This window comes from Astatotilapia calliptera, chromosome 11 (assembly GCF_900246225.1).
Source record: "Astatotilapia calliptera chromosome 11, fAstCal1.2, whole genome shotgun sequence".
NCBI lineage: Eukaryota > Metazoa > Chordata > Actinopteri > Cichliformes > Cichlidae > Astatotilapia > Astatotilapia calliptera.
The window spans coordinates 34,154,434-34,165,760 of record NC_039312.1 but is presented as its reverse complement, the minus strand read 5'-3'; the positions used below and the strand labels follow the sequence as shown (position 1 = coordinate 34,165,760).

Genomic DNA, 11,327 nt, shown 5'->3' with positions numbered 1-11,327 from the left:
CAATATCTTCAACGTATTATTGAGTCATTCTGTAAAAAGGCTGCACAGGCTGATAGATGACCTCTTTTTGGCTCCTGAGACACGAGGGGTGCTTCCCAGAGTCTGACCTGCGTGTGGTAATGTGCTCAGTGCTGTGTTGCCCTCAGTCATCCTGGTTACCAAGATTCTTGCAGAGGCACTAAAGTACTATTAACTGGATAATTAAATTGATCTTGCACTGCAATATCAGTGATATAGGTCATTACCAAAATATAAATAACTTCTAGTCAGAGTGTATCTGTAGATTTCAGCCGATGTGGCACGGTGACTTTACTGGGTGGGCCTGGACCCCTGGGGGCTGAGCTTAACACCGACACTGGAAAAGAGAAACTCCCGTCCTATTTCCTAAATTGCACGTCCTGGATTTCTCTCCTCCCATTTCAGTCTTTCCCACCACAGATGCGAAGAAGAGACACTGAAGCCTCAGCAGAAAGGTGACTGTCAAGAAGCTTTCTTAAGAAAGAGAAACTGCGAGAAAAGCTTGAAATGTCAAATTACACAAAAACCGGAAATCGGAAAATCAGTGGCAACAGGTCTGATGGAGCGATGAAACCAAACTTTAAAACTGGCCGTCAATATGTAAAGAAGAGATCAGGAGAACGCTACAGCAGTGAAACTCTTTGAAACCGCTTGGGGCTGCATTTCAGCCAGTGGTGTTGGGGACCTTTTCAAACTGGATGGAGAAAAGTTGGCCTGAGAGTTAAAAAATAAAAACAAAACATAAAGGTGGTCATACCAAATTCTGACTTTAAAGCTCAATGGAACTGTACAAAATCGGTTTTTTTTGTATACACTGTATTTCTATTTATGTTCGCACATGTTCAATAAATTACTGCAATTATTTCCCATTTCACAGCAACAAAATAGAGTTGAGGACTGGCTCTTTCACACAGTACGTACCTAGAAGTTATTTTATATTCACAAGTCATTATTGTGTGCACGCAAGTCCTTGTCTTGCATGACCAACTTACTGTCTTGTACGGAAATGTTCTTAGCGCAGAGCAGTAATTATCTTTTTTTATTTTGTCTTGTTATCTTGTATTAACAAAGTCATATCTTGTACAAACAGTCATCATCTTGTGCCGACGTGTAATTAATTTATTTGCACAAGACAATTTGCTGTAATAAGCTTATTATATACCTTGTTTTTTTGCATGGCAAAAAATATTTGAATTCAACTCCAGAGCCCTTAGATCACCTGTCTGTCGCAAACCTTCAGATAGCCTCCATAAAATTAACAGCATTCACTGCTGTAGTGCAACTACGGTGGCCACCCTGGCTCAAATCTTTAAGTGCGTAGCGCTTCTATTCGCCTGTTTACCTCATTTGTAATGATGATGTGAGGCCGAAACCGCTAGCTAGCTAGCCTAGCTAAAGTACTGAAGAGCCGGTAAAGGATGGAGGGAAAGAGGCGTGTGTCGGGGGGTACATTTTGATAGCCCCCCCTTTTAGTTCTCATCTCCTGGCAGCGGTTTGTTCAGAAAAGCAGCCGTCACGCTTTCATTTAGGCGCTAGCCTGTTAGCATGCTAGGTGCAGGCAAGACTAGCTTTAGTGGGTTTCAGTGTGGTTTAATATGGCAGATAGCAAATTCAACACCACTCCTGACCGCTGGAATAATTTTTTAATTTACCTCTACTTAATAACCTTCGGTCGTTGTTCATAGCACCGGGTTTTTAGGTCAACAAACCCCGCCTGCTGTTGAAGACTCCTTAGCTAACGCTGGTGCTAACCCAAAAGTGTTGCCTGGAATGGAGCCAGGCGACCTGCGAGAGAGCCCCGCCGGCTCCGGGGAATCGGACGTAGGGGAATGGAGGGAGTGTATTGAGGAGGTCAAAGCCGCGGAATGCGATGGAAAGACTCAAGAAATGGCGCTCAGAGACACCTGCGAGGAAGGAGAGAGTGACAAACAGAAAAGCCCCGGAGAGCAATTACACAGTCCGTATGAAGAGGAGTTGGACCCCAGAATCCAGGTACCTCAAAATTCGGACTTTTTGTTTAATCTATTGCTGACCGTTAAACATCCTTCAGCTCTATTATTATATTAATCAGCCGCTTTTAAATTACTGTTACCTACACCTGGGTGTGTACATCCGGGATTACTTTCGATTTAGTGTGACAGAAAGGTAGTAATGTATTCAAATGAGCACATGTTCATTATTCATTTAAAAGATAATGTCTTCATAATACGGTAATCTGTGCAAATCCCTGTCAGATCTGAAGTGATTATCCTGTCACCAGTGTAACACACCTCTGACGTGTGTCACCTTACACTCCCAACCTATTAATCATCGCCATTACAGTCAAATAGCACTACTAATGCTTTCCCAATATAAATACGTGAGATACATATACTGTGTTTTTCCACAGGAGGAACTGGAGCATCTCAATGAAGCCAGTGCTGAAATCAACAAGCTAGAACTGCAGTTGGATGTAAGTGTAAATACGTAATAGATAGAAAGCTATTCAGTTATTACAATCATTGTAAAATATAACTATCAAATAATCTCCTATTATCTTTTTTTTAATTTTTAAATGGCTTCTCTTCTGTCCTCCTGTGTTTGTTAAATGTTTGGGCTTTGGTCGGTTTTCCACTGTTTTCCAACCTTCCCAGAATAGTAACTGATAGGTTAATTGGTGGTGAATATAATCAGTTACAAGTCTGCGTGAAATGTATGACAATTTAATAAGACTTGCCCTGCTTTTCTTGTCAGATTAAATAAAATTGCTTTGATGTTGACAAAACAAACTCATTATAGATGTGAAAAACCATTTATTGCCACCCTGGGAATTACTTCTCAATGTGTTTGTGTCTAAATATTTTATTAGTCTACCCCGAAGGTGCTAATGAATATGATAATTTTGTTTTTCAATATGTGTAAAGCACAGACTCTGGAAAAGTGTGAGCTCTTAAAATGGAAGATGTAGTGTTGCTTTTTGACACTCACTGAATCGGCTGCCCACTTCCTGTGTGAAATCGAATTAGTTGCTGCATTACAGGTAAATCTAATCCTGTCATTTTCATGCATTGATCGTCCAGGATGCCAGATCGGGATACCGGAAGATCCTCACAGAGTCTGCCCGAAAGCTGAACGCTCAGAGCTCTCAGCTCGGCAGCTGCATTGAAAAAGCGAGACCATATTATGAAGCTCGGCGCCTTGCCAAAGAGGTATACACAACAAGGTTTACATCTGTTTTCTGTGCCAAATGGAAGATGTGTTACAGACATGCATGTTTTTACTGCAGCATCTGGATTCAGGAGTGAGAATCAGGTGTTCTGCTCGAGGCGAGGGAAAAACAAACATCGGGTGCTGCAGTTTGTGAACGTGCACAAGTTCTGAGTAGGGAAGGGAAATCTCAGTGCAAATGTTTTTTTGCTTTTTTAAATTATTTATTTATGTTTTTTTGGAGAAACGCACTGATCCCCAGTGTAAAATGCATCTAGGTCTAAACACAATTTAGATGCAAGGTGCTTGTTCTGTTCCTTTACGAGCTCTAGTTTTGGGCGATTTTGCAAACCAGTTAAATCTACAAATCTGAAGTGTAAATCTGCGTTAACTCAGAAAACCATCATTGGTGACATCAGCGAGCATATCTACTGAAACACCGGTGTGTTCACTGTGTGCCTGTATGACTGTGTGTATAATGACACAACGCTGACTTGGATGTGATGAAGCTCGCGATGTCATCTACGTGCTGTGTAGTTACGTTACAGCTAGCTGGCTAACCACCCACGTGTTGGTTGTTACTGTGGAAAATAAATGTCACTTATTAATATTTGCCGTGTGCCATTAAATCATCTACTGCTGGCTAACCTCAGTACTGTGTGATCTGATGTTAGCACACACAGGACAGTGGCCTCTGTGATGATTACGAAACTTTGAGCTGTGCGTGTTTGTCATTGACATCTTGTTTTCTTTTCTAACTGGATGTGACAGATGGGTGGAACTGACTGTAAAACTGCAACCTCATTGGCGACTGGCCAGTGTCTAAAATTGAAATTTACATTACCTGGGCACAAGTGGACCCTGTTACACTCAGACCTGCAGAAACTTTAACATTGATGACAGTTTGAATTTGCCTGATGAAGTAATTTGAAAAATGATCACCCAAGTTATCAAATCAGCTCTGGAGGTTTAAATTTCACTGATCACTTGCTCCTTATATTGCACCTTACAGCATATATAACTTGTATACAGCTGTATATATCTGTGTTTTATCTTTGATTGTGAAGTAATTTTAACGTAAAAATCTACATACGTCTAATGGAGAGATGCCAAACTGTTTTTCATTGTTCTTGTAACAGTAACAATAAAGATCTATCTTATCTTATCTCTTAGATGAACTAGCCAACCTGGTCCAGCCTGTCATTTGTCTGTGTTAGCAGGCGCACTAGCATTATCTAACATTAGCCAGAAGAGAGAGCGAGAAAAGTTTCAGATTTGATCCCAAAAACCCAACAACCTTGGACAAGCAGGTCTTTCATTGACGTTAATGATTAGTGAATTCCATTTCTAAGATTGTTTTTGACGCTGGGAGCAGAAGAAAGGCGCTGAGACAAAGCACCTGGGAATTACAACAAGCGTCACATTCTTTTCATTTTTGCTGAAAATTTGACCCCAGTCCTTCACATAGAAATCACATGTTCGAGATATGCAGGGAACAACGTCTCATGCATTAAAAGTTACCTAACACATTCAGACTGAAAGGCAGTATTGTTTTCCTGTAATTGCATTGACCTAGAAGCGTTTTGAATATAAAAACTATGATATGCAAACTCATTTCAGCAGAGAGATGACTGTAATTGGATTGAACAGAACAGGGGTGTTGTGTCCTTGTCGTAGTCCACTGCTGTAGGTTGTTAAAGGTGCGTCTGCTCTCCATAGGCACAGCAGGAGACTCAGAAGGCAGCTTTGAGCTACGAGAGAGCCGTTTCCATGCACACAGCTGCCAGGGAGATGGTCTATGTGGCCGAGCAGGGCCTGCTGGCTGATGGCAAGAACACCCTGGATCCCACCTGGCAGGAGATGCTCAACCACGCTACCGCCAAGGTAGAAGAGCAGTTTTAAGATGCGTGGCTAAACAGAATGCTTTCATTTCTATTTGTCACCTCAACAAGGTTGCTATAGTTTTACCAAACAATGCAGAGTTCAGTCATCTCTGAGTTTATCTGGGTAGAGTCAGAATTTTGTCTGATTATTCTTGTTAGGTTTTTGCTCTCCAGTGTTTTTTGCGTGCACACATGCACACCATTATTTTTCTCCGTGATCTCGCTGCTCTGCTGTCTGCATTGTTTGTGGAAAAATAAGTGTGCAGATAAGTGTAGTGATTCTTGGCAGCCTTGGATATACTCACAAACTCACGGTTGCTGGGTTACAATTGCCAGACTCAACAGAAAAGATACAGACAGCTGGTGAACTTCAGTGCCCTCTCAGCTGTAACATGCAGCATGGATGACATGATTTTCTTGGCCTTGAGTGTCACAGAACTCTGTAAATGCTTGACTTGTTTATTCCTTTCAGTTACAGCACAGTTTAGATCTAAGTGTGATCTGGCTTCTAGATATTATATTGATAGCTGGACTAGTTTGATATTGCTACAGTAGTTTCAGTCATCTGCAGATTTTAGAGAGAGCAAAATGAGTGCTCTGAAAATCTCGCCAACTTTAGTGAAAACTGTGAATGCCTTTAGCTGTTTAAAAACACATTATGTTATCACTCTGTGTCTTGGTAGCCAATAGAAAGCTAGTATAATGCTGTTACCCTGGCTGCTGTAGTCCTGCAAACATAACTTTACTCAAATTATCTATATCACAATAAAAAGATGGACGAAGTCACGGCAGCATCAGCCACCGGTTTTGATTTTCACTCAGCAAAACCAAAGTACAAACTCCTTGGATTGGCTGTACTGCACAGAACGACGTATAGTTCCTTAAGAAGACGCAGTAACGGCGCTACACGGTGAAAAGGTCCGTTCAGTGATTCTAGTTAGCTGAAATGAGGCCTAGCAGACACAAATCAGCTACACCCTTGCATACACCCTTTGACCTGTAAAACTGTGCATGTTAACATGGGAGCTTATAGGCACCGACTCACTTTTAGAGTCAAGCTTAAGTGACCCCCGGAGGAACCGCCATTAGGGCACTTTCATTCACTTACATCTTCATCCTCACAGGTCACCTTTTGTTTGCACCAAATGCTTTGGCTTATGTCGGAGAACTACACTAGTAGACAGACCTGACATGTGGCACCCCACTGTGTCAGCAAATATTTGAAATCTGATTATATAGCTGAATATTTAAAAACATTGAACCTCAAATTTCGGATATAAAAAAACTGCATTTATGGGATCACGAGTAAAATAAGATAAAAATTTCATCTACCATCATCTTTGCTGTGGCAGAATTTTATTTTTTATTTTTTTAATGTCTCTGGCAATAAACACCTACCATAATGTGTCAGAGTCAGCTTAGTGGAGGCCCATTGATGTTGAAAGAGAGGTGAATGATCGATGTTACTCTAACTAGGGAATCTAAGTGGACAGTTATCAGCCGAGTACCTGTAGGTAACCGATGTCAAGGCCCAACGTTTGTCTTGTTCTTAATTTTTCTTCTCCTTTTCTCAAGTCTACCAAGTCGTTCAGGCCTTGAAGTTGGTCTTGATGGTTGGTAGCTTGTGTCTAAAGGAATATCCTAAAAATCCATAACTTCCTGACGCTTTGGTGTAATATGTATTTGACTACTTAGAGTTTGTGTGAGGGCCTTTTAAACAAATAATCAAGTGTCATTTCATTTGGCAGCGCAGACACAGAAAGTACAAAGTCTTGAATTGTGCTTTATTGTGCTATTAAAATGTTTCCAGAAATTTAGAAAAGACAACAATAAAGAGTGTGCCTGAAACTCTGTGGACAGGCATTTACAAACTAAACAAGAAGCCTTTTCAGTTCTTTACTTTTTTAAGAAAATAAGAACTAATGAATGAACAGTGAGCTAAATGGTTGGGAATGAAGATCAAGGCAAAGTTTATGATAAAACCAGTCATATTTGCATTAAGAGAAATGCCGTTTCCTGTTACTGTTATAATACCGTCCGTCTCCTGTGTCTCTCGCAGGTGAACGAAGCCGAAGAAGAGCGTCTGCGCAGTGAGAGGGAGCACATGCGTGTCACGCACGCCTGTCAGGAGGCCGAGGCGCGTGTGCAGATGCTGCAGAAGTCCCTCAAGAGAGTCATCATCAAGTCCAAACCTTACTTTGAGCTCAAGGCCCAGTTCAACCACATACTGGAGGTAACACAAAGAGCCCAGTGAGACCTCTGTTTAGACACCTTCTGTTTAGTGTTTCCTGCACTTAGAAAGCTTTATCTGCTGATTTGGCAAAAGTTCTATAATATATTCAGTATTTTATGGATTTACTGGAGGTTACTGGGAGGTTATTTTCCTACTGGCATGAAATCAATGTTGAAATTGATGATGAAAGTTGCTTTGTGTGACTCCAGGAGCACAAGGCCAAAGTGCTGCAGCTGGAGCAGCAAGTAGCCAAAGTGAAGACCCGCTATTCCATCGCCCTGCGGAACTTGGAGCAGATCAGCGAGCAGATCCATGCTCAGAGAGGGCGGGACCCGGGCGAGGGGGGAGGACGCCCTTCTATCTGTGTCGGGCGGAGCCCCCCTGTCGGAGCAGAATCTGACATCAAGGTTCAGTCTGAAGGCGGAGCCTGTGGCGGCGCCATTGGAAGGGATGGAGTGGACGCATCCATCGACCTGCTGGAGAGATACAAGGAGAAGGAGCATGAGAGGGAGAGGGAGCGAGCCGGCTCGGATTCCCTTTCAGTCTTCAGCCTGCAGACCATTGCTTCTGACCTCGAGAAATACGACTCCATCGAGCACCTCGGGAATCTCAGCGACGTGGGGAGCATCACCGGGGATGAAGGGGAGAAAGAAAAAACCAGAGTGACCAATAAGAGAGACAAGCTGGTGGAAACGAGCGCCAAAGAGCGCCAGCAACAGTTCTATAAGCAGCACCACCGAAGCTTCAGTTTGTGAGGCTGTCATAGAAACAGCTGCTGTAAACAATGCAAAAATAAAAACAGCAATCCACACTAGGATAAACTTCCCTCATTAAAAAGGTACCAAACAAAAGTATGAGACAGGGAATTAAGTGAAAAAGAAGGAAAGCTGCAGCGATGGGTGTAAATAAGCACATGCACATTATTCTAAAGCTGAACACAGTAAACAGTGTAGCCTAGTTAGAACACTACAGGATCTACAGAGCTTACATCCCTGCAGGACAAGTATTCAGTATATTTACTCCTCTGAAGGATTCTGGGTAGAATTTGTTCCTTGAGCATGAAGGAGCAGCTAAGAAAGATGAAAAGCCTTGTTTGAACAGACATATTTAAAAAGGCATCATTTTTTGCTTTCCCAGGCTAATCGTTGATCTAACTTGGTGAGACTGGTAAAAACATTCTCCCTCGTCCTCCTCTGTTGCTTCCTCTCCAGTCGAGTCGAGTCTCATCAGCGATTGCTTCAAGGTAGAAGGTCGCAGGGCCCCTGAGATCCCCACCTCCTCAGCGAGTAGGGAAGAATGTAAAAAACGTTTCTTTGTCAGTGCAGAGTGAAAGCATGTTTGAATCCTTGTTCCATGTGTTTATTTCCTGTAACATGCTGCAAGTTGTGCTTTTTTTTTTTTTTTTTTTTTTGACGTTTTAGCACGAGAGAATGCGTTTTTTGAAAATCCCTGAAATGAGTCTTAAGGCAGCATGCACTCCATCATTTCGGTTTTTGAGCGCTGCTTGCTGAAACAAACACTGACACAATCAGCCTTATTTGTTTTATTTAACTTGGTGTTGTAACACTGGAGTGTCATGATCCAGATGATTTGGATATTGTTTACATTTGTGTATATTTTTTGCCCTTGTTGTAATTTGAGGTGTGCCTTGACACAAACAAATTTAGCTTGAGTAGTAGTTTGTTGTAATCTCAGTTTGGAACCATTTAAATATGAAGTGAGTGCCCGTTTTATGATTTTCAAATATTTTTAACAGCCTGACTGATTTTTGACAAGAATTGAAAGAGTTCTGATGATGATTTTTTTTGGTTCTTTTATGATTGTACTTTGTCAAAGAAGTAAAACAATGAAGTCAGAAAAGAAAGACTTGTAAATTTGTGTAATTATTACAAAGCTGGAAAATACTGACATGTACAGATGTTGAATCTTTGCTGTACAGATGTTCTGAGTATCGCAGACATATTTAAAGTCTCATTATTGTCAGTTTATCTGAAAAACCTCACTTTTCACCGCTGTCTTAACAGTTACTTTTCACCCTCTGAATCGCATTTGTGAGTTAGTCGGATTGGATTGTCACACCTGTAATCAATAAAAGCAGATCCTGCTGCCTGGCCTTCTGTTCTTTCATGCTGAATTCAGTGGGATGGGAATTTGTGAATTTCTTCCCTCGCCTTGCTTCAATTATTCAGCAGACATATAAATATGAAGCAGGATCGCGAGAAGATGGAAGAACGGGGAGAGGCTGATTTAATAGATGACCAGTGTTGTGGGGATGACTGATTGCTGCCTCGTTGACTTAAGCTCCAAAGAGCTTTAGAGAAAGGCTTAACAATGTAGACCGCGTTAATACCACAGCGCCATATCTGCACCTCCTCTTGTCTTCCTGCCGTCGAGATAATTATCCACGTGGACTGAATCTGCAAGCTCATAAATCCAAAGCCGCTTCTTAAGATTGTGCTATGTTTTTGCTGTTGTGGGGCTTTAGACGTCGGCATGTTTCATCTTGGAAAGGAGGGAAAGAAAAAAGATGCGATAAATGCGTGAGGGGGGCTGTTACGCACGGCGCGTCTCCATCATGACGTCGTGAATTAGCTCAAGATCGTAGAGGTGGAGAGAAAAAAAGGAGGGGAGTGTGGTGAATCGCTGTTTCGTCGTTTATGGTGGGCTTGCGTTTGTATATAGTGGATGTATGGGACTTTTTTTCTCTATGGATTTTTTTGTCATCTCTTCTCTTGGCCATGCGTAACTGCAGTACACGGAAACAATCCGAATGAGAGCCGTCTCGTTTTTGTAAGATTCTGTTTAGGCACGGAGCAGCTTGCACATTTACTGTATAGCCATATTAACAGAGCCATAAAAATTGTTGCAAAGATGCATATTTCTACCAAATAATCTGACACCGGGCTTTTCCCCTGGCGGGTCCCACCCGGAGGACTTACTCTTATCTTCACTGAGCGCATCGAAACTAATAGTAAGTACACACATGCTACAGCTTTGCTTCAGGGCGCTACATGCTATTAGTGCTGTAGGTCGCGATGTTAGAGCGCATTTATTCAGGAGACGCTCCATTTCCCGTGCACGGAATCTAGACAGCTGTCACATTTGAATGCAAGAGGCGTTCATTTTTTCGATGGGCCTGATTTGTTTTGATCCAGCCTGTTTGCATTTACATTTTAAAGCCTTTTAGAGACAGAATGCGAGCTCTGCTCCTGTTTATGCAAGACGCAGCCGCTTTAGGCTGATGACATTATATTTGGACATCCTTTCATAGGAGGGCTTGTTAATATGGTCGGCCTTCCTCTACAGGCCATCACGGATTCCCTAGTCAACACCCGACGAGCAACTACCGGCAGCTTACGGTTGGTGGCACCCTTACTGTGACCCTCACGTCTCTGTAGTTCATGCTCAGCCATGCACAGAATGCAGCATCTGAGTGTGTGTGCATGTGGAACCGCCTGAAAATAGCCCACTGTGGGCTATTCTCAACATCACTGTGGTGCTGAAATGGGCCGGATCAGTCCTTATCCAGCGCAGCTTCCGGCAGCAGACTCGCACAAGGAAGTGTAGGCAGTGTGTATGCAGCAGTGACATTGGAAGTGGATGGGATTGAGGTGTGAGAGATGTTTCATGTAGTAGTTGTGTTTTGGAGGCGCTGTCCGTGGTGCTGAAGCCTTAATTGCTTTTCCAGCTCGAGGCCAGTCGACAGGCCCCCTTCTTTCCCCTCTGTCTGCTCAGTGCCAGGACAGCCTCAGCTGATGGAGTCGGCTGGCTTTGTGCCGTTAGGCTGCTCACTCACACAGTTTGCTTTTATCCGGCTGGGTGTGTGATCGCTGATATTAATGACTCCTGCTGAGCTGTCCTTCTTTCTCTCCCTGCTTCCCACACGGGACCAGAGCGCGCGCGCACACAAACACACACACCTATAATATGCACGCTCTAGTGGTGGTGTCTACCTCCTGCATGCTTCTTGTCAGTGAACTCTAAAAATACACTGGTTAATGCTAATG

At 42.7% G+C, this 11,327-nt stretch overlaps 2 protein-coding genes across 11 annotated transcripts in view; both read left to right on the top strand.

Annotated features, from left to right (window-relative positions):
- Nucleotides 1–1,293: 1,293 nt before the first annotated feature.
- On the top strand, nt 1,294–9,427 carry sh3bp5la (SH3-binding domain protein 5-like, a). The gene is made up of 6 exons (XM_026183916.1): nt 1,294–2,010; nt 2,408–2,470; nt 3,078–3,206; nt 4,924–5,088; nt 7,147–7,320; nt 7,530–9,427. Exons 1-6 carry the CDS (start codon nt 1,789–1,791, stop codon nt 8,073–8,075), a joined length of 1,299 nt encoding a protein of 432 aa, XP_026039701.1. The 5' UTR covers nt 1,294–1,788; the 3' UTR covers nt 8,076–9,427.
- Nucleotides 9,428–9,509: 82 nt separating this feature from the next.
- Nucleotides 9,510–11,327, top strand: part of gabbr1a (gamma-aminobutyric acid (GABA) B receptor, 1a) — a 130,699-nt gene continuing 128,881 nt past the window's right edge. For 4 of the 10 annotated variants that reach the window (XM_026183912.1, XM_026183904.1, XM_026183911.1 and 1 more), the window contains exon 1: nt 9,510–10,291. The gene's annotated coding sequence lies outside the window, so the exon portion shown is untranslated. The other 6 variants (XM_026183908.1, XM_026183907.1, XM_026183906.1 and 3 more) reach the window with 4 other exon arrangements.

Bases quoted from the DNA above. Each gene is read 5' to 3' on its own strand.
- sh3bp5la (XM_026183916.1), top strand. From the start codon at position 1,789: ATGGAGCCAGGCGACCTGCGAGAGAGCCCCGCCGGCTCCGGGGAATCG. The intron at 2,011-2,407 runs GTACCTCAAAAT...GTTTTTCCACAG, and splicing joins AGTTGGACCCCAGAATCCAG to GAGGAACTGGAGCATCTCAA. The intron at 7,321-7,529 runs GTAACACAAAGA...GTGTGACTCCAG, and splicing joins AGTTCAACCACATACTGGAG to GAGCACAAGGCCAAAGTGCT.